Source organism: Micropterus salmoides, unplaced genomic scaffold (genome assembly GCF_014851395.1).
Source record: "Micropterus salmoides isolate LMB-PRFRI ecotype aquatic unplaced genomic scaffold, ASM1485139v1 Ms_hic_scaffold_6, whole genome shotgun sequence".
In the NCBI taxonomy this organism is placed as follows: domain Eukaryota; kingdom Metazoa; phylum Chordata; class Actinopteri; order Centrarchiformes; family Centrarchidae; genus Micropterus; species Micropterus salmoides.
The window spans coordinates 28,105,524-28,132,502 of NW_024044348.1; the positions used below are offsets into that span (position 1 = coordinate 28,105,524).

General features: G+C 40.5%; 1 protein-coding gene across 1 annotated transcript; it reads left to right on the forward strand.

The window, feature by feature from the left end:
* Nucleotides 1–1,627: 1,627 nt before the first annotated feature.
* On the forward strand, nucleotides 1,628–26,816 carry LOC119890042 (RNA polymerase II elongation factor ELL2-like). Its single transcript, XM_038701053.1, has 12 exons — nucleotides 1,628–1,782; nucleotides 2,343–2,390; nucleotides 13,765–13,892; nucleotides 15,067–15,230; nucleotides 17,232–17,476; nucleotides 20,001–20,125; nucleotides 20,368–20,482; nucleotides 20,768–21,239; nucleotides 22,357–22,408; nucleotides 22,828–22,999; nucleotides 23,113–23,157; nucleotides 23,827–26,816. Exons 1-12 carry the CDS (start codon nucleotides 1,645–1,647, stop codon nucleotides 23,935–23,937), a joined length of 1,815 nt encoding a protein of 604 aa, XP_038556981.1. The 5' UTR covers nucleotides 1,628–1,644; the 3' UTR covers nucleotides 23,938–26,816.
* Nucleotides 26,817–26,979: the final 163 nt, after the last annotated feature.

Here is a 26,979-nt window from a genome sequence, read left to right on the forward strand (position 1 = left end):
CATGTGTTGTCCTCTTCTCTTTGTCCTCCCTTTGAGCTGAGCCGGGACACCACCCTACATTTTTTAAAATCATTTTATTTAGCTTTTGTGAAAAAGCAGTCTTTGTCCTTCTGCTACTACTACTCTCCTCCTTACACTGACACAGTAATGGTCTTTTGCTTTGGCTTTATATAAACAGTCTCACTCAGAGGCCACATTTTGTAGGCTGGCAAATATGTACTTGTCTAGTCTTGTTTAATAAATCATTGTCCAAAACACACAAGCTGGCATATTTACGATGGTTGGCTCATTTAACATGCTACACTGGTATTTATTAAGAAATGTTGATCGGCTTGTTAGGTTGCTCCTGACCTGGCTGCCAGTAAAGTCTGTTCAAAACAGAGCCTGCATAATATGGTGAAACATTTCTTACCATGTTTGTGTCTATCTACAGGCATCAGAATCAGGGTACTACATTTGACAGGTTTTGCATAGGAGATTCAAATAAATGGCAGGCTTGCACACACATCTTTGCTGTGGGCCTTTCACACTTCAAATGGAGAAAACACAGGGAAAGTGTGTGTGTGTTTCTGCTTAAAAGTACTTTCGACAGTTAACCCAGACAGCTGTTAGATGCTATACTGTATAAATTTATATAATATGCTAAAATTATTTGGCAAATGTGTAAATAACACTCATAAAGTATGTGGGTAAAGTTTAAGCTTTATCCTCAATCACATACTATTAAAATGATTTAGTAACTGACTGTAATACTGTCCATTGTTTTTTTATAGTATTATGTACAGTATTAATTACACCACAGGCTGCAGAAAGTGTGATATATTTATCGATATTATTATGTAGCTATATTATGACCATCACAAGTTGATGTGGCGTACGCAAATGTATTTACATATTGAGCAAACAGCAAAATTAGCATGTGTTAGAACCAGTTGTTTTTCTGTCTGCCTGATAAATGTACTGTAAGTCCAATACAACCCTTTTAGCTTGGTTTTGGTCACTACTAAGAAAAATACCTAGCTCTTTAGCTGTTAAATGCTCACCTGCTGTGTTCACCAGCTGGTCAGTAACTTTGCCTGTCAGCTGTTTGATGCTGGGTAGGTAGATAAAGTGGACTTTTAGAGCCTTTTTGTCAAAAACAGCTGCCTACTGCTGCTGGAAATGAGGTTAATGGGATTTGGGAGAGGAACCAAAACCATTGTATAAAAACCAAAACAATGAGCTGAATGATGTGGGTTTGTCCTAATGCTTGAGCCCTTTTACATTACACAAGTAATGTGACGCATTGTTTATTTAAAAGAATACTGGCAGTTTTAACATGAAAAATGGCAGATATAAATCCTATAGGCCCAATATATAATCCTATAGATGACTTTCCTTGGGACAAACCAAGAATGAAATATGAAGATAAGAGGAGTATACAAGAAATATGAAAAAAAAATCTCGACATATTATACAGACAATTATATTAATAGAGTAAATCCCATGTAAAAACACAGCCTACAGTCTTTGCGGTGCTCACGGAGCCCTCAGTTCACGGTGCTGTTGTCGCCATGGCCCCGCCCCCACCGTGACGTAGCGATGAGCGTGTTGAGCTGAGCGAGGAAAGCAGCTTTAATTGCGGGGCACAGAGAAAAGCCAGCGATGGCTTCGCTCAGGCAGGAGCACCACTATGGGCTCTCCTGTGGAAAGAATAAGAAAACCAGCTCAAACAGGACGCTGTACCATGTCAAGCTCACAGACACGGCAATCAGGGCGTTGGAGGCTTTCCAAAACCTCAAGGTACCTTTTCCTCATGTGTGTGTTTGGAGATGATTTCACTCTTGTCAAAGTTGTCGCCTGAGCTTAAAAAAAAAAAGTCAGTGTTCTGTTTTGTTAAATTACTTTTTTTTTGTGGCTTATTCTATTTATTAACTAACGAATTGCAAGTTTTTTGTGTGTATAAATGAATAAACTCGTTTACCGTTAGTTCTAACTGCGTTACCCCTGAATCATTTGGCTATAGCCTATCGCTGCATAGCATACCAGGACTGAAGCCTGGGATTGTCGGGAAAGACAAGCCCGTCAGCTGTTTGATGGGAAACCTTACTCTTGCTTCAAAGTAAAGCAGAGAGCCTGCCGTCTGCCTAGTTGTCTAATTAACAAGTAGGCTAGTTTGTCCCGTAATGAGCTCCAGTGGAGACCATTAACAACACACAGGCTTTATTGATTGAGTAACTTTAACTTACATTTAAACTCATCACAGCATAATTGTGTTTACTGGACTAATTTAGAATACAGATCTCTCTAAAAATGTGCTACTATGCCACAATAAATGTCATTCTTTATTTCTCTCACCTCAGGGATCTTTACCAAGTGAACCATCGATTTGTTTCAAGGGAAACCAAGGGGTAAGTTATATAAGTGTTAGATTATTATAATTTTGTTATACATTTGTTAATAAGCAGATACAGTTGCAGATTGCTGAATCACTTTTTAAACTCAATCTGCTAACACACTAAGTGATATCCATCTGCACACAACAAGGCTTTAGCTCAGCTGTTTAAGTGGATGGGGTGACAAAACAGTGCCTTTGTCAAGAGGGGAACCATATCACTGTGACATATTTTAAAACAAAAAATTCTAAAACAACAGAGAAGCTTTTGTTTGTCACACATTGCTGTTGACTCACACTTCCTACCCTTCTGCAGCTCAGATGGGAGCTTACAGCTCGTCGTCTCCAGCAGATAGGAGGCATGCAGGTTACTGGGTCAGGCTGGTGACTGTGGAGAGGCTTTGTTAGGTCAGCAAGCTGCGCTGGGAAAGGGAAAGGGAGGGAGGAGTGCACGCACACACTGACAGAGCCAGATCAGCAGCAGGGAGAGGAGTTATCATAAGTCAAATGAGAACCAACCAATGACAGAGATTAGCCTTGTGCACATTGTTCTCATTTGGGAAAATGTATGCGTAGTCACTGTATGTAATACACTTGGTCACTAATACATCTGTAATCCTACTCTTGTGCTCTTGAAAGTGAACCATAATCTGCAGGATGTGGCCTGAACTATGTGTGTTTTGACTAAAGTCAGTCGAGCAGCTGTGTCCTTGGGGAACACTTTACTTTTCAGTCAATTCTAATTGCACGGGCTGGTTGGAGAGATTTGCAACCCCCTTCCTGCCATGACAAGCTGAGTGGTGGTGAGTTTTGCAATGGGGCTTGTGTGGTTAACAGACTAGAGTAAACCTGTGTGCATGCTGTTGGAATGTACGTTGCTCCTACTTAGACTGAATTTGAGGAACATTTTAAAAGGTAGTTTTTGTAGTAGTTTTCAAACCAGCTCCTGCACAAATAGTCACATTAACCCTGGACTGTCAGTCTGAGAAGCAGTTCTCTGCTCGGGTTCAGTTGTTGGAGGTTGGAGGTCATTTAGTCAGCTGCTAGTTTTTATTTTTTTGTGGCTCTGTTGATCCCAACTGCAACCCCAACAATGCACTGACAAGAATATGTGTGGCATTAAATTAGAAGAAAAGCTGCAAATCCAATCCGCAGCTTCACAGCTCACACACTAAGCCGTGGGACTAGGTTTGTACTGAGAAGTTTATCCATAAAACTTTATGGCTGGATTCAGGCCCATTTTGTCAGAGAAACCACCATACCTGTAAAATAAAGTGTTTTAAATGGACATGCACATCAATCTAATTTACTTATGATGGTCAGTGTATTTGATTTCCCCTGTTCCCCCTTGCGACAGCGGAAATACCACCTTTTTAAAAAAAAAAGAAAGGAAATTAAATCTGAAAAATCTCTCTTATCTCAGAAAACTCTTACCACATTGATGATGTCATGTTGTAAAGAATGTCAGTTTTCCTTCAACTGCGTATCCTTGGCGGGATGGCGACGATCCATGCTTCGCCGTGAAACATGAAGTCGTCGTAACTTAACTATACATGCTCAAATCTACACCAAACTTTACGTGCTTGATAACAGTCCTGCCCCGAACACATCTACATGCCAATATTCATTTATTGTTGTAGTGCCAAGTGCTCGGCAGCGCCACAAAGGGGACACAGGAAGTGACGTGTAACACCTTCGTTCAGCGTCCGAATTGCGTAGCATATTCACAGCCACACCGGCAGACCTCCAGAATCTGCAATGCGGGCGCCTCGATGCGCTACAAGTGCGAGGGCCCGTCTAATGCTGCTTGCAGCTTTAATTTTGTTTTTCTCAACAAGGATTCATGTTAGTGAGATTTAATTTAGCAAAGTGCTGTATCGAAGACATGTATCTAAGGTTTTACACCATGACAGTCCATCTTTGGACCTCTGCTGTCATTGTGAAAGCCGAGGGATTGCAGGGAATTTCACACCCCTCCCTGTATTGTGGCACAGAGAGCTGAAGTTATTAGCCAAATGAATGTTTAGAGGCAATTACAGGAGCCGTAATGCTCTTGATTACAGCGTGAGGCATCATGACTTCAGTTTGCATTAGCTTTCCCTGTCTGCCTGACTCAGACATTCATGAATGTGTGTTTTCGTAAGTGTGAGGGTGTGTAGCGCTGGCACACTTTGGCTGCAGTAATAGCTAGGCAGACGACATGAACGCTGACCTGCTAATTTCCCCGTCCCATTCCCATATTGGGGTTCCACTTTTGTTGGGGTGTGTTTTGTAACGAAAGAGAGAGAACACACCTTGTATGTAGAAGTGCTGGGTGGGTGTGTGTATGTGAGGAATATAGAGCGTTTTAGAGTGTTGAAAGCTTGTATTTGTTTGCTATGACGTGGGTGTGGGTGGTTGTTTGTTTTTTATGTGTGTGTCTGTCTTTATGCTCTGTCCTGTGTGGCCTAAAGGCATGATTTATTCATGTTCCACCTCCCTTTTTTTCCTGTCCTGCCCCCACCCCGCTCGTTGTGCAGCAGTCTTTGGCCTGGCAGGACCAGAGTGGATCCCCAGAGGACCCCTCTGTGTGTGGTGTGTGTGTGTTTGTTTGTCTATTACTTGCTTTTCTATGAGTGTCTGCCTGTTTGAGTGTAGTTTTTTTTTGTCTGTGTGTGTATGTGTTTAGGCTGCCTATACAAAGATCCCCCGAGTTCCTCTCTGATTGTGTGTTGTCGCCTCTGATTTGAATAACAATGAGCGGGGGAATGCAGGCTGTGTGTTGTCAGTCTCCTTGGATCACCCAAAATGAATTGAGTACAGTCAGTCCAGATGTGTTGTGGCCTGCCCTGAGGGTTTGTTTGTGCCCAACATGATACAAACCTCCCTGCTGTGGATCTAATAGAGTGGAGACTAAAATGGAGAACTCTGCAAACAGCTTCCATCACAGACATTTAATTTAAAATCATGAACAAAGTTTGAAGTCAAGACTTTTATCTGACATTTGTGAAACACTGATGTTACTTTCTTTGCAGTTGGAGCTGAATTACATACATAGATATAAAAACTGTCTATCTAAATGAGCAATTGTAAGTCGCTTTGGATAAAAGCGTCTTGCTAAATTAATTAATGTAATGTAAATGTAATAAAATATAAAGCACTTTAAAAATATGCTAGTATGTGCATAAATCATCTTGAGAATTGTAAGGCAGTTTCACATAGCAATGGAGCTTTCAATGCATTTCAGTAATCTCTTCAGTATACTCCATGTGTTGTGTATGTCACTTGATTTAAGTGTGTAGTGTTTTCTCTCAGATCATGTTAGTCAGCGTGTGCCCACAAAGGGGAAATTGTTGAGGGATTATGATGTTTTAAACACCGGTGGTTATAGCTTACTACTTTTTCCAAAAAGCTAAGAATGAAAATTTTGTGCACCGACCGGATTACATATTTATTTAGCGAACGTGTGTGCAAGACGAAGACAAGCGGCCCTCTGAGATCTAGCCGCGGCAGCTCTGGAAAAATGCGCTCTCTGTACGATTAAGCAGCTCGGAGATATGGAGCACATCATGGCTCGCTGAGGAACGTGTCCCGTCTAATTCCCTCATGTGAAAATCCACACTGTGAATTAATGAGGCATAAAAGGGCACCCCCCCCACACACACACACACACACACACACACACACACACACACACACACAAACACACACACACACACACGTGTGTCATGGAATGGCCGTGCATGTCTGGAAACATGCCGCTCTGTGGAAGATCCCACCTAGCTTGGGGCAGAGGGGGGGGCTTTTGTCAGTGACCCACAATTTGTTGAAGTTGACAGTTTGGCCCTCAGGCACTTGCCAGAGACGTATCGTTCTTGGCATTGGAGGGTGATACCTTGGGGGATACTTGTGGCACAGCACCCTTCCTATCATTTCTCGTCCTCGTCCTCCTTCATGCACCCAACCTCTTCTGCCTCTAACACTGGCGCTTGCAGCTCTGGCAGCAGCTCTGCTGTCCCTCTGTGATATTGCAAATGAAAAGGAGTGGAAGGTGATTACAGGCTGGGGCTTGATTACATGCACTGTCTCCCACTCAAGGCAGCCACATTAATCACATTGTGCCAGCATGTGGAACTCAGCTAGAAAGAAGACACTGAGTAGCTCCAAGCATTGACTGACTGACTGTGGGATCATGAACGCAAAAACATGTGGAATCTCCAGTTTCCCTCTTTGTATGTCCCTCTGCCCCTCATCCCTCGTTCTTCCACTTGTCCAGACACACATTGTGTTTTGTATCACTGTCCTCCATTGTGGAGGGGACTCATCTTAAATGGCGTGTGTCAACTTGTGGCCCTGGGAACGATTTGGCTCTTTTGTTTGCGATGAGATGATGAGAAGTAGTGTTTACTGAAGTGTGGGGAGGATGAGGGTGGTGGCTGGCTGGCTGGCTGGCTGACTGAGTGTGTGTGTGTGTGTGTGTGTGTTTTGCTGATAGCAAGACCTTGGCCTTTCTCCCTCCTCTGCCATATGAGTGGCAGTAGTAGTGAGAGGAGCTGGAGCTGAGCTTCTCTTCTTACACACACACACACACACACAGACTTTGTATTAGCACCCTGCCCTAGAGTGACTTGCCTCCTGCTGATAACAGACAGCGGTGGTGGCGACAGGTTTCACTCCCTCCTCCTCCTGCACCTCCTCCCTCTCCTCCTATCAACCAGAAAGGGGAAGCAGTGCCATGGCATCCCACTCCGGAGCCAAGGAGGCCAGAACAAAAGATGGCCTGTTTTCAGAAGGCCATTACTCAGGCTGCAGAGGATGTGGAAACAATAGCCTGCATGAGATCTACACCCAGACCCCACATTCAACCAAAAGCTTGCAGGAAACATAAGCCCTGTGCACCAACAGTAGTCTCTCACAGTTTTTGTTCACTTGACTTTATAGTTTGATAAAGCCAGGAAAATGAGCCTCTCCCGTCCTGCGTCGTCACAGTGTTGAGACATTTATGACAGTTGAGAGTGATCTGTGGCTGATTAAGATAGTTTCGCCACATACTGACAGCCTTGCATATTGTATCAAAACTTTTGCTGCTGAAAGGCAGTTTTTTTTAAGCAAGTGTGTTTCAGGTGGAAATTTTTGATGCAGGTCAGTGGGAGTAGTCTTGCGATTAGAGACCAATGAAAGTCATAGGTCAAAGCCACAGGCTTGTGTGTCCATGATAAAAATAAAAACAATAACAACAAAGAGAAAGAAAAGGGTGCTTTTATTAAATGTCTGAGAGAGGCAGATGTGACGTAGTTTCTCTTAATGGTGAAAAATAATCTTCATATGTTGTGCTGATATTTCCTGAAGGTTACCACACAGCTTTCATAAAATGCACTGTTTGTCATCACAGTATCTTAAATTGCCATCTTAAAACAGATTGCATTTATGTGTACATGTGCAAGTCTTGGCATGATATGATAATGTTGCCATGAACCTTCTCCCACAGTAGTGGATGATAGTGTATTTATTCAAACACAACACAGATGGTTAAGACTACTGGCAAATAAACAGTTTTACTACTTTGCTTTGTTGACCCTGTTCCTCTGTGCCAGACACTGTGTGGGAGGTGCGAGTTTAAGAAAACAAAATACAAATGAATTTACAACACCATGGACACACCCACATGTAGGCATGCAGTCGCAGAATTAAGTGTGGACACAGAATCACAGCTATCACTGTGCACACTAGTATTTCTGTTTTTTGCACAGAGGTGCCCTTCAGCTCAAACACCCAAGAACTGCAAGTAACAACTCCCCAAACCTTAAATTGCTGCTGCCGCTGCTGCTATGTTCTCTTGCATAAGCAGATGGGGTGAAAAGTTCAAATGTCTTCACATGTGTTCCTCTTTTCGAGCATGATTAATATAGCAAGCTCATGACCAAAAATGATCAGGAGGCCTCAGGGAATGTGTGCTGATTTATACCTGTGTGAATTGGAGGGAGTGTCCTGTTCACTGTCATATTACAGAGAAAAACAGAAGTTCAGAAAATGACATGCAAGTAAACACTGTACAAGAAAATTGCAGTCCATTTAGTATGGCAGTATGATTTTGTTTAGTTTGTTTTAGCCTCTGTGGACTGTGGATACTGTTTAAAGTGGTGCACAGGTGTTCTCACTTAATTAGGCTGATTAGTCCTCTTCATAGGACTGATAGGTTGACATCTCTCTCCTGTGAGCTTGGTTGCGCCAGTTAGGTTCGGACGAATGACACCTTTATGATTCTTTTATGGCCTGGTTACACCAGCATTTGAAGCTGTGAAATCTGAAAAAAAAAACTACAACTTACAACCCCCCTCCTTTGTTTACACCTTTGTGATTTGCTTGAATCTTTATGAGCACCGTCAACATCTGCATAGTGAACCAACCTTCAGATAATGTCCATTGCTGTAAAGGCTGATGTTGATGGGAATTATAAAACTTGAAAGGAGTCTGTCAGACATACAAAAACATGCAAATGGATAAAACTGTGTTGAAGCACAAAGTGTTGTGAAGCTTGCAGACGAAGAAAACAGATGGACACAGGCATATGCCAAGAGTAACGCCTTTGAGAGAGATTAATGGAGACAGAGGCAGACGGACAGATTGACATTATAGCACAGGGGGATAAAATGGCAAAGGCTTGGTATTTTCTGTTGTCGAAGACAGAGGAGGAATTGTTGAATTTAATGACAATGTGGAGGATGACAGAGGTGGGTTCAGGTATAAGACTTGTTTGTCTGGGGGTGAATATTTTAACCAAACCATGGTTTGGGTTAAAAAATGAAAGATATGTTGAAACAATTGCCAGATTCAGGCTCCTCTATGTTAGACTCGTTGCCTTTTGGCCTGTGGGGGTCACTGAGCATCACTGAGGTCATAAGTCACTCCAAAGTGTCTTAAGCATGGATTTACGCTTAACCACCTTGGTAACGTTATATATGCTCGAGTTTTCTTTTTGCTCCAGATCAGAAGCAACCCACAGATTCCCAGAATATTTTACTTAAAAGGACAACAATAAATATTTCATTATTCATGGTCAGTTGAATTCTTTAAGTGCCAAGTCCTTTTGTAAGAGTGCCTCTCTGGGTTTGAATTGCCATGTGTGCCTCTCAGGAGAATGCTCTAGGCTTTGGTGCGGCCCCAGCAGCTGGGAGCGAGAGTGCTTGTTGTAGTTTGCACAGTGGGGGTCTAGAAGTCTGCCCGTGGAGGTCATACGAGCAGCCGTCACTGGATAAATGCCAGCGAGTGCTCCTGGGTTCACTGCATGACTGGGCATGTGCAACAGCTAGAATCCTGTGATGGCACACTGCACAGTCCAATGAATATACCACACAGGCTTTGTATCAAAAGTTAATTTTCACCTAGAAGTGCTTTACCTCTGCAGCTGTTCCAGGCATCCTCAAACACAGATATGTGGACTCTGGTATAGTTTTATGTCTTTGCTGAGTTCTTACATTTTACAGATTGACTCCTATGCTATGTTCCTGTGAAATGGTGTGTGTACAGAGTACTCAGCCATTCTTAACCTTTTTGCTGTCATAACACTTCCAAGGAAATGCTAATTGCACTTATCGTGAAAGTTGGATTTCACTGGAAGTGGAATCTTAAAAAAAGCAACGAGGCTCATCACCATCTGTCTGGGCTGTTTGAAGTAATCCATGTGAGCAGCATGCCAGGCAGACAGTGAATCTTTCATTTAGGAAATTTAACTTTCTCAATACAACAGCCAAATGGACACCAGCCTTAACCCTGTTCCTCTTTATGGGATGCTGTGCTGTTTTGTTACGAGGATTAGAGCTGCTACTAGCAATTATTATAATTGTAAAAAAAGGTGACGTCAATTTAATCTCTTCAAATTGCTTTTGTCCAACAAGCTGTAAACACAACATTGAGATATGGCGAACTTGATAGCAAACAGTACATATTAAGCAACATTAGAATTAATTGTGAGTTGTATTTGAGTTCTGCCAACAAAAGTTCGATATTCACTCTTTTAGCTCCATTTTTGGTCTCCACCGTCTCTCTTTAGCTACTAAATGCTCCACTATGTTCAAGCACAAGCTAGTAGCTAATTTTCTCGGTGTACCTGTGTGCTAGCTAGCGTACTGTGGCTTTCTAGAGCTTGCTGAAAATAACTGGCTGCTACGACTGAAAACGCTGATTAGAGCAGTGACACTGAACCATAAAATGAGTCTAAAGCCATGCCAGCAGTTCTGTAGGGCTTTATTTGGGGACTTGCTAACATGCTCACAATGACAATGCTAAGGTTAATGTAGTCATTTGAGCAACTTGAATTAATAAAAAGGATTAAGTGATTATCAAAATGGTTTATGATTAATTTTCTGTTTTGATTGATTTTCAATGAATCATTGCACTTCGATGATTTCAAACCTCATATGCGTAGAAGTGAAACTCTTGACTTATGAAGCTTTGACAGCTGTTTCTCTGGTTTCACAACACTAAAGTTTCACAATCGGGGGGGGGGAGATTGCTTCGGCAAGTCTGTAGGTGTCATACGCTTGGACAGATAAAGATGGAGCAAGCTTGTTACACTGTCACATTGATTACACATATCACCATCTTCACATGGATCACCACACTGGTTGTTGAAATAACAAAGCTTTAAACTTTATTACTATTTAGTTAATCGATATGGCTAAGTGGTAATTAAGTATATGTATCATCTTGTGAAATGTTAATGTCTCATGGTGAGAAATAATCCCTCTGTTGAGCTCTGCTGTGAGATCCCACCTTGTTTTCTGACCTGTTTTTTACAAACAGTGAGACCTCCAATATTAGCTTACAGAATTTAAGTGTGTATCATTGAAGGGCTACCCACAGGCATAAATTATGTCAAACATGCTACATACATGCTGGTCTATATCTTTCAGTGCTGTCAGAGCTCAGCTGGATAAAGCTTGTGTAAATTCCTGTTGTGAAAGCCTGCGTGTGTAGACATGTGCAGCAGGATGATAAGAGAATAGAGTCAACTGTCTGTGTTGCTTTGTTGCACACTTGCGTCCAAAGACCTGCTGTGACTTTAAAAGACAGCATTGACACAATGGGCCACCCTTCTGTATGTGGGCTGCACAGCACTCAGTAAATGGTTAGTTTAGATTGAGTTTACTACCTTTTAAAAATGTATTCTTATACTGCCATGCCCAGTATATATTACATTTTGTAAGCAAAAATTTAATTTAAAAAATACTTTAAAATGACAACCCGATTTTCACAATGTGAAGAAACACTGCGGGATCAGGACACAGAGTAGCATGTGGGCATGGCAGGATTAAAAAAAAAAAAAATGTAACTCAAATTTAGCAAACCAAAATCTTCTTTTAAAAAAAGACCCTTAATTACAAAATCTTACATAGAGTAGGAGTCAGAAACCTTCTAACACTGATTTTAATGCAGTTTGACTAGTGCAAATTGCAGTACTGTAAACTGTGTACGGTAAATTTGAGATCATACTGCCCATCCCCTGTAGCTTCCGTGGATGCCACTGTCACATACAGGTAGGGAAATTAAACATGGTTGACTGAGTGGGTTTGAAAAACAAGGAAACCAAGGCCAAGTGGGAGCAGAGGGACACAACAGGAGAAAGTAGATGGAAAGTAGAGGAAATTCCCTGTGATAACTTATCTCTTAAAGCTGCTTCCCAGCCCAAAAAAAGATGGCACAGCTGCCTGCAGCATGAAGAATTGGATTGCTGTGAAACTGCTGACCTCCTCCTCCACAGTTAGGAGGCAGTGAAGAATGCTTGTGATGACAGTGTGGATCTCCTCTGCACGGAGACTCTTCACTCTGAGATTTAACTTACTCTATTTGCTGTAGCTCCTGACGGCTCCTACTAAGTCTCTCTCTGTATTCACCTCTCTCTTACTCTCACTTATGTGCCCCCTAAAACCTCTGTAGTGCAAATTTCCCATAAAGCTAAATGAAAATACCAGTGAAGTATTTCAGAATTCTTCTTTCATAAACATGCAATTACATCTTTTTCAGCGGTCAAATCAGCATAGATTCAGACTTTTTTTTCTGTTCTGTTATTATACGTCTGTGTGTGTTAGTGTGTGCATTTGTCTGCCCTGGAGGTTGCACCCTTGGCTCTGCTGCGCTCCACTGAGTCTGCCAGGAGATCTCATGGACGCCTCAGTGGAGCGGACTCTTAAAAACACTGTTTACCCAAGGAGATTTATTTAAAGTTACAGAGCGGCACAAAGTCTAACTCTAGATACGTGTGTGTGTGTGTGTGTGTGTGTGTGTGTGTGTGTGTGTGTGTGTTACTCTTGGTATTTAAACACGCTGGTCTGCCTTCAGACGCTATGAAACCAAAATGTCCTAGTGGTGGATTGTCAATAGTGTGCCCCAATCCTTTTTTGCTGTACTGCAAGTTCTCATTATCTCCTAGATTTTCCCCAGTGACAGTGATCTGGTCATGGGTGATCTTTCTTCCTGGGATCTGATAGAAGACTCCTATGTGTGCCATCTGGATTTAGTACACTTTCCCAACCTCTGAGGGTCATTAACCAGACAGTGGGGGGGGAATTTAGGCTTTTCATTCTGTCTATGTCTTGGCAGTCCACAGCAAGGTGTCATTGTTCATGATTTTTTTTGCTATGGATATTCAGGTCTATGTTTTTGCTGCGCCCCTGACCTTTCCTCTTGTGGTACCATCAGGTCAATCTTTCCATCCAAGAAATCTGTAAATCTGATTGGCAGATTGCCATTAACTGTACAGGGCACATTCACACTCCCCAGAGGATATGTCAATTAAATTTCAACGGCAATGTGACTTTTTTTTTTTTTGTCCGTGTGCTGCTTGGTCCAGTTGTTCTTGCACTACTGTGTTGTCACTGTCATGAACAGTGTGGCCTCTAGTAGCTACTAGCAGGATTTTAGTGTTATTTCAGGTTTAACTACTGTTTTCGGACCTTTTAACTTATTTGGTCAGAGTCTGTTTTTTGCACTGGTTCTGGAAAAAAAGAAAAGTTTTGTTATGTTGGATGGCCCTGTATTCTCGGCTACAATGCATTTGGCATAAGAGATTTCTTTCTCTTGACATTCTGCGAGTAGATAATTGCTTACAATTCCTACAATAAGAGGCTGTTTGAAGGATAGCAAAAGATGAAACTGAAGAGGTCAACATTGACTAGTTGAAACAGCTGGCTGGTACCAGGTGTGTTAAACAATGTAACCATTCTCTTACATCATGCAAATAACCTGTTCATACATACAAAAGCATTATAAAACTAGGAAAACCTGGCATGTGAGTGACTGTACATGTGTATATGTGAGTGCATTTAACTTTTTAATGTTGTTTGCCAGTCATCAATCTGGCCTGTATGTTTTTAGTCAAATCTGACTTTCTTCTGTTTGTTTTTTTTGCATAGTACATCAAGATCCCAGCTCCCACAGCAGAGTCACCTTCTGCTCTCCGCGTGTTCTCCTTCTACTTATCCAGCGACAGCAAAGACCAGCCTCAAGCCAGCTTCGACTGCATCCATCAATATGTTTCATGGTATGGAGTTAATCACCTGAAAAATTATTTTCTAATGATGTCCAACTTCCATGCCTCTACTTTTTCCTCATTAAAGAGTCTGTCTCAAAGGTCCAGGGAAAACTAGAAATCTTTTTTCCCCACATAGATCAGCAAAGGAGGCAAATTTACAGCAAAAAAAACTAATTAAAGCTTAATTACCTAAGGCTCCACATCTGTCAGTCACAACAGTTTCAAATGCAAGTGTTTGACCTGATCTACTGTTACCTCAGACAATTTTTTGGTAATTTTTCATTGGTGATCAGTTTTTCAGCTCTCAGCTCTCATATTTTCGAGGGCCTAGTGAGAGACATTTAGCTCACTGCTTGCTGTACACAGGATGGGGCAATTGTAATTTCCTGTGTATTTCTGGGCTGACCCTCTCATTACTGAGACCTGTGATGCCTTGTTTACGGACTGGATATGCTTGGAAACTGAAGGTTATGCTCTGTTGCTGCCTCCTGCTGCCAGATGGTTAACTGTGGCCTGAACTCAAACTCGTTCTGGTTCCAGTCAGCTGCTGGAGCCAAGAGAAACAACGTAACAGCATGAGGGCAAGATCCTGCTCTTTCCGCCCCCACATTTGTTTTGATATTCAGAGGATAAAGAGGAGAAATGGTTGGTGGTCACGTATATATAATTGTGTTGTGAAAATGGGATCAGGGGAAAAGGCTCCTATTTTTAAAATATAAAAAAATGTAATCACAGTAAATCCTTGATTTTCTCTTATATATATATATGTGTGTGTGTGTGTATATATATATATATATATATATATATATATATATATTTTTTTTTATAGCATGAATGCAGCCCAGGTTAATGTATTAAAACTTTTTTTGTTGTTTTGCAAGTGTGCTGGCTGGAGCCAGGCTAATCCTGCTGGTTTTCCACATGCTCTATCCTGCTTTGAACCAGGATATCTGGCTTTCTCACATGTAGCGGGCTGCAGAGCTATATCTGGCCTGTGACATAACATACAGTAACCATAGACCTGTCTTAGCCAGCTCCCACCACAAAGCCACTTTATGCTGCATTGAGCCCATGTGGGTATGCAGCTCTGAGTTAGCTTATAGCACTATATGTCTTTACAGTGTTGACTGTACAGCCAGCAGAAAGCTCTGTGGCTCAATGGCTCTCTGTTTTTGTTTTTCAGTGACGGCCGCGAGCAGCTGGAAGGTCAAGGCATCATCCAGGACAAGATCACAGTGTGTGCCACCGACGACTCCTACCAGATGACCCGTGAGAGGATGTCTCAGGTGGAGAAGGACATCTGGAGCCGCTCTGCCATTGAGATCAAACCTGGAGCCACACATCCAAGTAAGAATAGACTAGAGGTCCCTGTGGAGCAAAAACAGAGGATCAGTGGATGATACATGTGCAGATTTTCACAAGGAAAGGCCAGACAGCTTTAAGCTTGGAGAGGCATCAGTAAGTTGAATGTGGATACAATGATGGTGTATAAAAACAAAAATAGAAATATAATAGCGCTTATAAAAGTAACAGGAATATTTGACTCATATGAGAAAATATTGCTGTATTTAAGCTGAAAACCAGATATTTTCCTTATTTGATGTGTAATGAAACCAGATGTGCAGGCCGCATGTAAGTAGTTTATTTTTTTCAGCAAACAACGTACTTCTCCTGCAGTGTCGTGCCACACGCTTGTGCAGTAATGGCTCACTGTTTGCAAACAAATCACAAGCTTCTGATAAAAATTACCTTTGTCACAAAACTGAAAAGCATACATAAATTAACAGGTGATCCATTTTTTGCAACATGTGCCAAAGTTGTGTGTTTTCTCAGATCTTAATCATCATAAAGATTACCTACTGCGTATTAATCATATGAGAAGAGACATGAACTGGCAAACTTCTTTCTTTTCTCTTTTGTCTCTTCTCTAACCTTTGCTGTGGTTATGCAATATTGTTTCTTGGCATGATTCAAGATGCCCGTGTCAGCGCTGGAGCTTCAGGAAAGCTAAAACTCTGGGTGTTTTAGACCAAATTTAGACTGTGTGGATTGTGTAACATCAGGACTTCAGGTAAAGATGACCTAGCAACATATATGCCCATAGGGAAACATTTAATAACTGCACTCTATATTCAGCCTCAGGAGCGGCTCATCAACGCAGTTCACATTATCAGGCATGCACATGCCTCTGACACTCCATACCTCCTTACACCATAATTGTTACATCATTCTGTGTATTTGTATAATGATTAATGGCTGCTAGTGGATCGATTATATAAATGCAGAGAAGGCAGAAAGCCTTCTTTTCCTGTACCTCTGCCACACTCTGACCTTCAAAGCACAGATTAACCTATAATGGGATTAGCACAGAGAGATAGCTTTCACTGCTCTAACATGCCCCATCTGTCAGCAGCAAAGATGTAAGCAATGATCAATGGGGTGTTTACATCTGAAGACAGATAGCTGCAGGCCAGCATGTACATATATAGAACTAAAGGTTAGTGGAAGATATTTTAATGGATGTTTCCCCATTACTCAACCAGTTGTCAAGCCCCAAGATGCACATTGAATAGGTAAAAGCAGTGGTGGGGTTGTAAAATCTATCTTATTTTGACTTTTGGCTGTCACATCTCTTATTTCACTGCCTGCATAAAAATGTGAAAAGCTTTATTTTTAAGTTCCTGTTGGGAATGAGTTCTAATGAGCTTGAGTTTAAGTATCTATAAATGTCTGGAAAATCCAGTGATTAGATTATTTTTTTTTCCCGAAGTAAAATGCATATATTTAACAGTTTGTTCGTATACAAATTTGTGTTTGTGGGCAGTGTAATACAAATACAATAACTGCATGACCACGTAGGGCTGGGCGATGTGGCCAAAAATGTTATCACGATAAAAACATTTCATATCTATCGACAATTATCTCGATAAATGTCAAATCATCATCAAAGTTTAAAGGCAAATTTTTCCCCCTGATTGAAAATTGAAGAGCCAGATGATTAATTGTGTGGTTAAACTATACTTTATGGTCAGAATGTGACAAACACTTGATGCCAAACATTGGATCACTTCACATATCTGAGGTGGAACATTCAATTGATTAAAAAAAATATGGTTATTAACTATTTTTGTCAGTCCCTTTTCCACAACAAAATAAACATCTTAATAGAAACATTAAGTGCTAATTCGTTTGTGATTCTAATTAATTAAATCAAATATTTATTGACGATATATTGAATATTTGTTATATTGTTGAGGAAAATTATCTTTTTATTTTATTGCCCAGCCCTATGACCAAGTATGACGTATTCAAGAATCTTGATCTTTCTATCTACTTTTTTGCATTCAGGTAAATGTGTCAAGGTCCACAAGAGGCCAGCCCCTCTGTCTGCCTCAGACAGCAGCGTCTATAAGCAGTCTACCAACAACCGGAGGAATGGCAGTACAGCCACGCCGACCCAGAAGTCCTTGAAGGAGCGTATCATCCACCTGCTAGCTCTCAAACCCTACAGGAAACCAGAGCTGCTGCTGTGGCTGGAAAGAGAAAGAGCCACCCCCAAGGACAAGGCCGAGCTGGGTGCCATACTGGAGGAGGTATGCGTAAATAATGTCCTACGCAGTATGGAAAAGTATGGAATTTGATTGAAGTCTGGAAAAAAGAAAAGAAAGCATGTAAAATATTTGTGTTTCTAAACTATTAACCCTACTTCTGAATTTCTAAAAATAAATTGATCATACAAGCAGAGTGTGTTTCATGGCATTTGGAGCAGAAGCCATAATGTTTCCCACTATGTAAGAGAGCACGGGCCAGAGTGGACTTGATGTCGTCGAAAGCAAGGCAAGAAGTGTGAATATGACTGAATGCACACTCCTACGCAAAGCTGCCTCAACGTCCGCAGGTCACCGTACAACAGCTTTATGCTGCGGTCCAGTCAAAGTTGGAGGTCGGAATTTTCCAGTTAACTTCCGACCTCTAGGTGTTTCAGGTGCATGACGCCAAATGTAAACAAAAAACATGGCTGACTGTGACAAACTGATGTTTCTTGTGTACACACAATTGAACTCTCAGCAGTGCCCTTGGTGTTAATAAAACAGAGCCATTTTAATGAATACGATATATATAAATTATATAAAGATACGTTACACATTAACTACGTTCATGTTTAGTTACATTTGTCTGTAAAGGTAACTCAATGTTGTATATTTGCTAACATTTATATTTTGTAAATTTAACACCAAGGGCAAGGCTGAGATTTCAATTGTATGTACACAAGAAACATCAGATATGTTTGACAGTTGAATGTCATCCAGTTTTCTGCGTAGGAATGTGGACTAAATGTTCAAAAAACTGATTTGAATGAGCTACAGTATCTAGCTACAATCTTCTGGCAATTATTTGGCGTAATAATAGCATACATAGTCAGAATGTTGGATTTTAAAACCAACATTTTATTTACATAATAAATATCTACCTGTTTGTAGCCTACTCAGGTGTTAAATATGGTCTGAAAAATCTACAGAGAAATCTGGAGATTTGATTCTGGAAAATTTTAAAATGGAAAATGTTTAGGAACCGTGTAATGTATAAATACTACTACTTGCGTATACACACCCTGAATGTGTCACATCATGCACAAATGATGCACATTTATATATTAAACACTCTTGTGCATAAAAAAAAAACCAATGCGGACACTATTGCTTGTGTGTGTGCACAAGCCCATTTGACCTAAACATTTGCACACTGCCTACGCATAACAACATATTCATTTACGTACACAGACACATACACACATTTCTGGTGTCCTGGGGGTGAAAACCTGCCGTATATAAACCACACTGTTGCACAACACAATGCAAGATGTAACACCATCCAGTTAGCAAACATACAATCGCATACTAAAAGAAACCAGGGGCCAGCTGTGCTTTAATTCAGCTTGTAATCTAATTTAGAAACGTTTATTTGTGCGACTTTCCTGTATACATTTTTGAGTAATTCCTAAATTATGTTTGTGTTAGTACTGTCATCACGTGTGTGTGTGTGTGTGTGTGTGTGTGTGTGTGTGTGTGTGTGTTCACGTTCACTGCCCTTGTACTTGTTGATGTGTGTGCATGCATGTGGTTTTTGTGTCCATGCATGTGTGTAATTAGGTCGATGCTGTAATTGTCTCTGCAGAGACTGTGTTTGCAGTGGGGCGGGGCTGCTCTGTCAGGAGGCCCCAGAAAGACAGATGTCCTCCTTGAAAGGAGTCAAGATTAGAGAGGAGGTTAAACGCTGAGACTCCCAGTTTTGGGAACAGAATTGCAGAAAAAGAGTTTTGCTTTTCAGGAATGTGGATGTGCCACTTTCAGCACGCCCAGGAGTCCAGTTAGTGACAGTGTTACTATTTGACTAATTTATCCATACATCCATCGTCAGGATCGTCCACCCATCCTGCGTACAGGGTTGTGGGGGGCTGGAGCCAATCCCAGCTGACATCGGGCGAAAGGCAGGGTACACCCTGGACAGGTCGCCAGTTTGACTAATTTATTACAGATAATATTGGGTTGGTTTTACATTTACAAAAAAAAAGAAAAAGACACAACTGTAATTTATATAATTGCAGTGCTCAATTTATCCTGATAACACAATTCTGGAATCAGCCCAAACGTTATGGTCGACAAAATAAAAGCTGGGATATAATATGTGTGTAATATATATTTTATTGTATATGAAAACAAGCAAGGGATTTATCATATTGCTAAATAATATTTTTACCTTATTTTGATGAATGGTTTGACACCATTTTGAATATTTTTGTTTAAATATCTGGACCTTCAAAATGTATACTGGCACATGCATATTTTGCAAGCATTGTGACAATGTAATGACAGCTATAACTTGAATCTGCAGCTCCCTTTGACTTGGCCCATGACTTTGGAGCTTTGGCTGTTTTCAGCAACAAAGCTCTAAAAACCCACTTTACGCTTCCTCCTCTGCCCAAACATCAGACAGACACAGGTGGCAACTATGACTGGATTTTTGATTCTGTTAGATCCTAGGTCATAAATCCCAGGCATTAAAATACTTCAATGGCAGTTGGTATGGTAACATCATGTGGTATATGTTGTATTTTAGGTGGCAAAGGTGAATCCCAAAGACAGCAGCTACCTGCTGAGGGATGACTTCTACAAGCACGTACAGAGGGACTGGCCAGGCTACAGCGAGGAGGAGAGGCAGCTGATCAGCAGGCTGCTGGCCAGGTGGGTCAGGCACACAAGCTCAACCAAGTCTGTCATCTTTTCCTCTCTTCTATATCTGCTTCTCTCAGTCCCACATGCAGGTGCAGAATCTGTTTCGTTTTCATTCTTAACTTAATTAGCTCTCCTGTAAATCTACTTAACTCTGCAGCAACGCCAGTTAGAATTTAATGTTTCTAAACTCCACATTGGGAATATATTTTTAGTCTGCAAATTGCCTTGTGTTGATTCTTCCCGTCTAACAGGAAGTTGCAGCTGCACATCAGCCACCAATCACAGAACGTTCAAGCAAATGGGTTCATGCCTAAGACCATAGAGGATATGGCACTACATAGCAGCGCAGTGAAAAATCCTGCATTGGTAAATGTCCATATTGTTTTTCATTCAAATCTATACATGTGTGAAAGTTACTAATCTGTTTTTAACCTGGTGCTTCTTTATTATACAGTGTTTAATATATGTTTTCTACATATATGCATATGTAAAAAAGCACATTTTATACGTTGTCTTATGTTTTTAATGATTGTTGACTTTTACATTGCACCGGTGAGGTCAGTTTAAGGAAAGGTTGTGAATGGTATTTTGTATGTAGTTTTACAGAAATATTAATGCATGATTTCTCTCTTTTTCTACTTCCTTTCCCAGAAACGTCCTGTGCCTTTTGACTCACTGGAAAGGCTAGCTGTTAAGAGACAAAAAGCTACAGACCAGAGGTTGCAACAGCAGCCCACAGTAAACAGACTCTTAAACAATAAAGGACATGACATTGTAGCTCCTACCCTCAACCCCAGTTTCCACACAAAGACAGAGTTTCAAAGGACAAGTAACCAAAATGGCTTACCAGAGGGCAACAATGGCTTCCCTCTAATTCACAAACTGTCTATGACCTCTGATGCACCTGTCACAGAGAGTAGAGAGCAAGAACCCAAAGTAAGCAGCCACCAGCCACCGCAAGGTGACTCTGACTGCGCTCACCAGCAGCTCGCCAACAGCCAGCACAGGAAGAAAAAATCAAAAAAGCACAAAGACAAGGACCGGGAGAGGTTAAAAGACAACATGGGCAGCGAATGCTTAGAGACCAGTTCTGATCTCAAGCAGAAACCGGACAAACTTGACAGTAAGTATCTTTTTATGTAGATTTTAGCCTCCATTTCTCTTATACTGTTTGATCACATCATGGAACAACACAGTAATGAAGAGGGTGAGTCTTGATAGATTTCGACCACACTTTATAGTTGAGGATAAACTTTTACATTCTTTTGAGTCATTTTAATTTCTATGTGACTTGGAGAAAGTTTGGAGATATCACTTTATTGCTTCTCTGACCATTTTTGTTTGAGTATTACATCTATTATATGGCAGTGGCCCCATCTCCAAAACACTTTTGAACTGCAGTTTCTCCTCTACAAAATAACAAGTTAGCCACACGTACTTTTAACTGGTGGCCAGTGGTAATTGTGTGTGAAGTTTCTCTGAGACAGCTGTCCGACAGCCACAGGTGCATTTATACAGTATTATCTTGTGAGCCTATCTGTGTTTGCTCCCTTAAACTAACTCTCTGGAGTCCTCAGTGTGTTATGTGGCTGATGGACTCAACAACAGCTCGAGCAGTGCTTCAGGTCTCTAAGCTGACATGTCTCCTGATACCCACAAGCTCTTAGCTAGTCTGCACAGAGGCAGGCAGGCACGCAGGCACGCACACACACACACACGCCCACACACCCACACACACACACGCCCACACACACACCCACACACACACACACCCACACACACACACACGCCCACACACACACCCACACACACACACACACACACACACACACGTTTGTTCCTCTATTCCCGTGGGGACATCTCACTGACATATTGCATTCCCTAGCCCCTTACCTTAACCGTAACCATCACAGCTACATGCCTAACCTTTATCCATACCCTAACACTAGCCCTAACCTTACACCAATTGTAACCTAAATGCTTAAACCAAGTCTTAACCCTCAAAAAGCAGTCTCCACCCATGGGGACCTCAGTTTTTGTCACCACTGTGACACAAGTCCTCATGGGTTAGTGTGCATTCAGGTTAAAGTTCCCACCGGGATATAAAAACATGCACACGCACACACTTTGCAAAACAAAAACACATTGCTTAACATTCAGACAATGACACGTAGGTGACTGTATTGACTCAACTCGAGCTAATGTCCTTTGCTTTATCTATCTGGTACTTTTTTTTCCAGATCCTGACATCACAAATGCTGTGGCCTCTGAGGAGAAGCCGGATTATGTGCTGTGAGTGTGAACATGTTTTAAAATCATTTAATTTATGTGTGCACATCCTTTTCAGCTATCAGAACTTACAGTGATTGGGCTTTTAACAGACATCACTTTTCGCATTGTTTATAATTGGTTCTGCTGAAACATGGTGTTGAATAGGGGTACCCCTTTATCACAAAAGCATGACAGTGTGGTCTTATGCTGCCATCTTGTGTCAAAAAGAGGTACTACACAAAATAAAATGAAATTAGGACTTGAGGAAATAGCCTCTTTTAGAAAACAAAAAAATATTAAACGATAATTGTGTGTGAATAAATGTGACTACTAAAATGTATCTACAGGGTGAAATCCAGGTGGAGGAGTGTGTGTTCTTTATGTGTTACAGTTAAATCATCATTGACAGTGTAATTGTTTGTCTACATGTCTCCTTGTAGTACATATGGCACTATCATGAGTTTGGAGCAACGTCAGAGGTACCTGGAGGATTTCTGTGCGGAGTATGATGAATACAAAGACCTCCACTCCCGGATCGCCACCATAACTCACATGTTTGTTCAGCTAGGATCCAAGATCAAAAGCTTGTCCCCTGGCACACAACAATATAAGGTACATACATAAAACTAGATCTGATCTGATCTACAGCGCTCAGTGCTGACGGTATATTTTATGCAGCTCATTTAATATTTACAATTTAATGATTTGTGTTTTGTACCCTTTAGATAATGGAAGACCAAATTCTAGAAAAGTACAACAAGTATCGGAAGGTAAGTCAAACATTTAAATGATTTAAGATAGATTTTCACATACCACTATTTTTGTAATGACCATGCTAATGATGTATAAAATAGCCCCATGATTGTATTCATATCAGGATGGAAAGGACATTACTGCCTTTGCATAAATGAGTAATTAATTTATTGAAGGATTTACACAATGTTTTAAGTAGAGACAACATCCCCACCTCCTTCACATTGGTTGCCAATATTTAACATTCTATCATTCTTTGTATAATGAATCTCTGAGTTCACTTCATTTTGATGACTTAAATTTGTAACATTCACATGGAAAGCAATATCAGCCATTTTGTTTACAGAGTCAATCATTTAGTGAGCCTAATAATGCTGCAAAAGGCTCACTGTTAACTCCTGTTTTAAGCAGCTGCATGAAATGCCACATATCGCACCAGATCTACTTAAAACTTTAATTTGAATTTTGACTTAATTCGTGTAAAGAGTTAATTAGGCAATTGTCCTGCTCTTAGCTCCATTTATTTCCACTTCTGCATCACCAGTTTACACATTTCTCATCCTCCTGTATTATCCATCACTTGGCTGAGGGAAAACTTTTTTATTTTGCTTGTTGATAACAATTAAATGTCCTTTTTTAAGTAGTGACGTAACCTTTTGTTGAATTGCTCTCTTTTTTCTCCACAGAAGTTCCCAGGCTACCGGGAAGAGAAGAAACGCTGCGAATATCTCCACGAGAAACTGTCGTACATCAAGCAGCTCATCATAGACTATGATGTCTCTGAGGCTTCTTCATAGCATTGGCTCTCCCCTTTATCATATTTTTATATGGAAACCCCCTTATTAGGTGTCAGGACGTGTCAAAGAAAGCCTTTTTATTGAAAGTGATATTGAAGGTTTTGGATGAAACTGCAGACGTCAACACAGATTATTTTCCGCCGGGACCACGGATGATGCTGTGGACACTAATGAAATCAATCAATAGCAGATTTAACTTTGGTATTTGTATGTTTATTTGGTTTGAAGTTATCATTCCTTAAGAGATGTCTTGTTGATGTGAAAGGTCCAAGGGGAGAGGCATAAAACAAAAAGTCACTAATAAAATCTTGGAAAGCATCTGTGCACATCAAATTGCCATGCCAGACAGTTTCCCTAATAGTTTTTTTCTAACCTTGTTAAAACCAGTGTCAGTGTAAGCCATGGAAATAATGGAAAAGGTAGCAAATATGACTTTAATTTATTCACTTTGTGTTTGACATTTGTTAAGTCAAGTATTGCTTCAGGCAAAATCCCCCTTTCCTTTTTTTTGGTAAATTTAAATATTTCAAAATGCTGTGTGTAAAAAAAAAAAAAAAAAAATTCCACATCAAAGTTGCCTCATTCATGAAACATAATTGAAGTAGCCCACTGCAAAAAAAAAACCCTGAAGTGTTTGAAGTCATTTCATTTCAGATTCAGCCTTCACGTCCTATTATGCAAATGGCGTGAGATGATTCCACCAGTTCCCAGTGCAGTTTCCCTAAATGTTTCAGGAAGCAAGCAAGACTACTTTAAAGCAGTTGCTGCATTAGCATCAAGCTATTGAAACTTGGATTTTTACCAAAATCTTAATCTTATTTGAAACGAGTGAAATAATCTCACCCTTTGGCAGAAAATAATAATTTTATTTTAAATGAATGATGATTTAAAATTGAGAGATTGTAAGGGGGTCCTACTGTTCACCCGGATTCATCTGATCATCTTGTTTCATGGAGCAGGTGGTCCTGACATATTGCACACTAAATTCAGATTCATAAAGTACTTGCTAACATTTTGAAAGCAGCAGAATCCAATGAGGGACAAAAGCTGGAAAATATGTAAATGGTTGGACATGCACCACACCCCTTTTCTTTAGAATGACTGGTAAAGGGACCAAAACGCTTGGCCTTGATGGCTGTTGCAATAAATTGGTGAGGAAAGATGATTTTCCTCCTCAAAGCCATTACTGACATTGTTAATTAGCCAATGAGTCTAGTTTGAAGTATTTTAACCCACTGGAAAGAAGAGTCTTTCGCTTCCTCCCCCCCTCCCCTTAGAACTACTGATGTATTTATTTTAAGCCATCTTCCTTCGCTTGAAGTGCCAGGTCTTGTTCGATCAAAGTGTTTGTGTCCAAACAGGCGGGAGAGGTTGTGAGCAGATCAGAGGTTCGCCTAGCATTATATGTTTGTCTGTCCGGACACAGTTGTGGAGAGTGGCTGGGTTAAAGCTGCCTCAAAGTCCTCTAGATGGGAGGTTAGTGGCTACGTTGGCAAACACTTTTTGCTGTGTCTGAAATTCTTCACTTCTTCCCTTCAAAGCATGGTGGTACGTTATGTTTGGATTCACATTGTATTGCATTGTTGGATTATTTGAGACAGATCTACAAAATGGGCGACTACATTGGGGACTTTGTAATGGACAGTGAATGATTTCAGAGTCAGCCATAGATGTTTTGTCTTCAGGGAAATGTGGAGCCATATTGGTAAAAAGTGTACATTTGCTACTTCAGAGCTATTTGTGGTACTTGGGTGTTTTAAACAATAGTATGAAATGTTTTCTATCCTTTAGTTTCCAAGTAATAATCAGCGCCCATTCAGTGTTTTTTTTTTTTTGCACTAAACCCAGTTTGGAAAAAAGGGGGAAGGCAGGCTAGTAAAAATTTCCACTTAGATTGTAATTGTTCATCATGGTTGCAGTTTTTGTACTGAATGTTATCACACAGTCAATGACAGATGAGCCTTAAGATTACACTTTTATATGATGAAATCTTCAATCTGCCAATATCCAAAAGGAGTCATTATCCACACACATCTGTTATCTGCCTTATATTACTTTTAGCTGTTACATTTAAACCTATCTAGACATTTCACTGTTCAAATGAATGCCAACAGTGGCTTTCTCACACATTTGAATATTGCTTTTTGGAGAAAATGTTTCATAATGTAATTGTACAATTGTTTAGTACACAGTTTGACTAGCTATGATGGCATGGTTTACTCATCAGTTGCATTTGTAATCTTTAAATCTTTCTGGTACTCGTGTTTTTTATACTCATCATTGTATGGTCAGGTATTTATCATTAGGAACACCACTTTGGTTTATACTGCAGCTGATACTCCTATTCACGTCTCATTTGTCTCTGCTCTGAACACATGGAAGTTTGATTGGAAGACTGTCTTCAGTGATTCCTGTGATATTTCAAGCACACAAAAAAATCATTCAAATGTTAATGCACCATCACTTTCAGGTAGTGGGTGGTAATTATGAGAAGGTTTGGGGGGGGGGGGATGGTATAGCAGTGTTGAGTGGCTGATTGAAGACCATAATTATCTGTGTGATGAAAGAATCACCAATCTTGAAGACAGAATATTTCTGACAAAATCACTAAATGGGTTTTATTTATCTGTGCAAGTCTTAATCAATCTGCAACAAAAAGTTCATATGGATGTTTTGTTTTTTGGACTGGTGCTGAATATTTAAAAGGCACCAACCAGTGTGTACTGCACAGTAGGTGTTTTATGTACTGCATACCTGCTGAAGGGAAAGCCTCATCTTAGTCACAGAAGAGAGTATGCACTATGAACTTTTACAAATGTATGCTTTCTCATGTCCTGTTCCTGCAAGTTCAAAAGAATAAAAAAAAACATCAAAGTGTATTTTGCCTTGAGATTGTATTTTGTCATGAGCATTTTCTATGCAGGTCATGACTCATCATCATCATCATTGGTCGTCATCATCATTTTTATTTTTTTTCTTTCATAGCAACATTGTTCAGCCTTTCTGTCTGCATCTCACTCTCTCTTGCTCTGGATAGAAAAA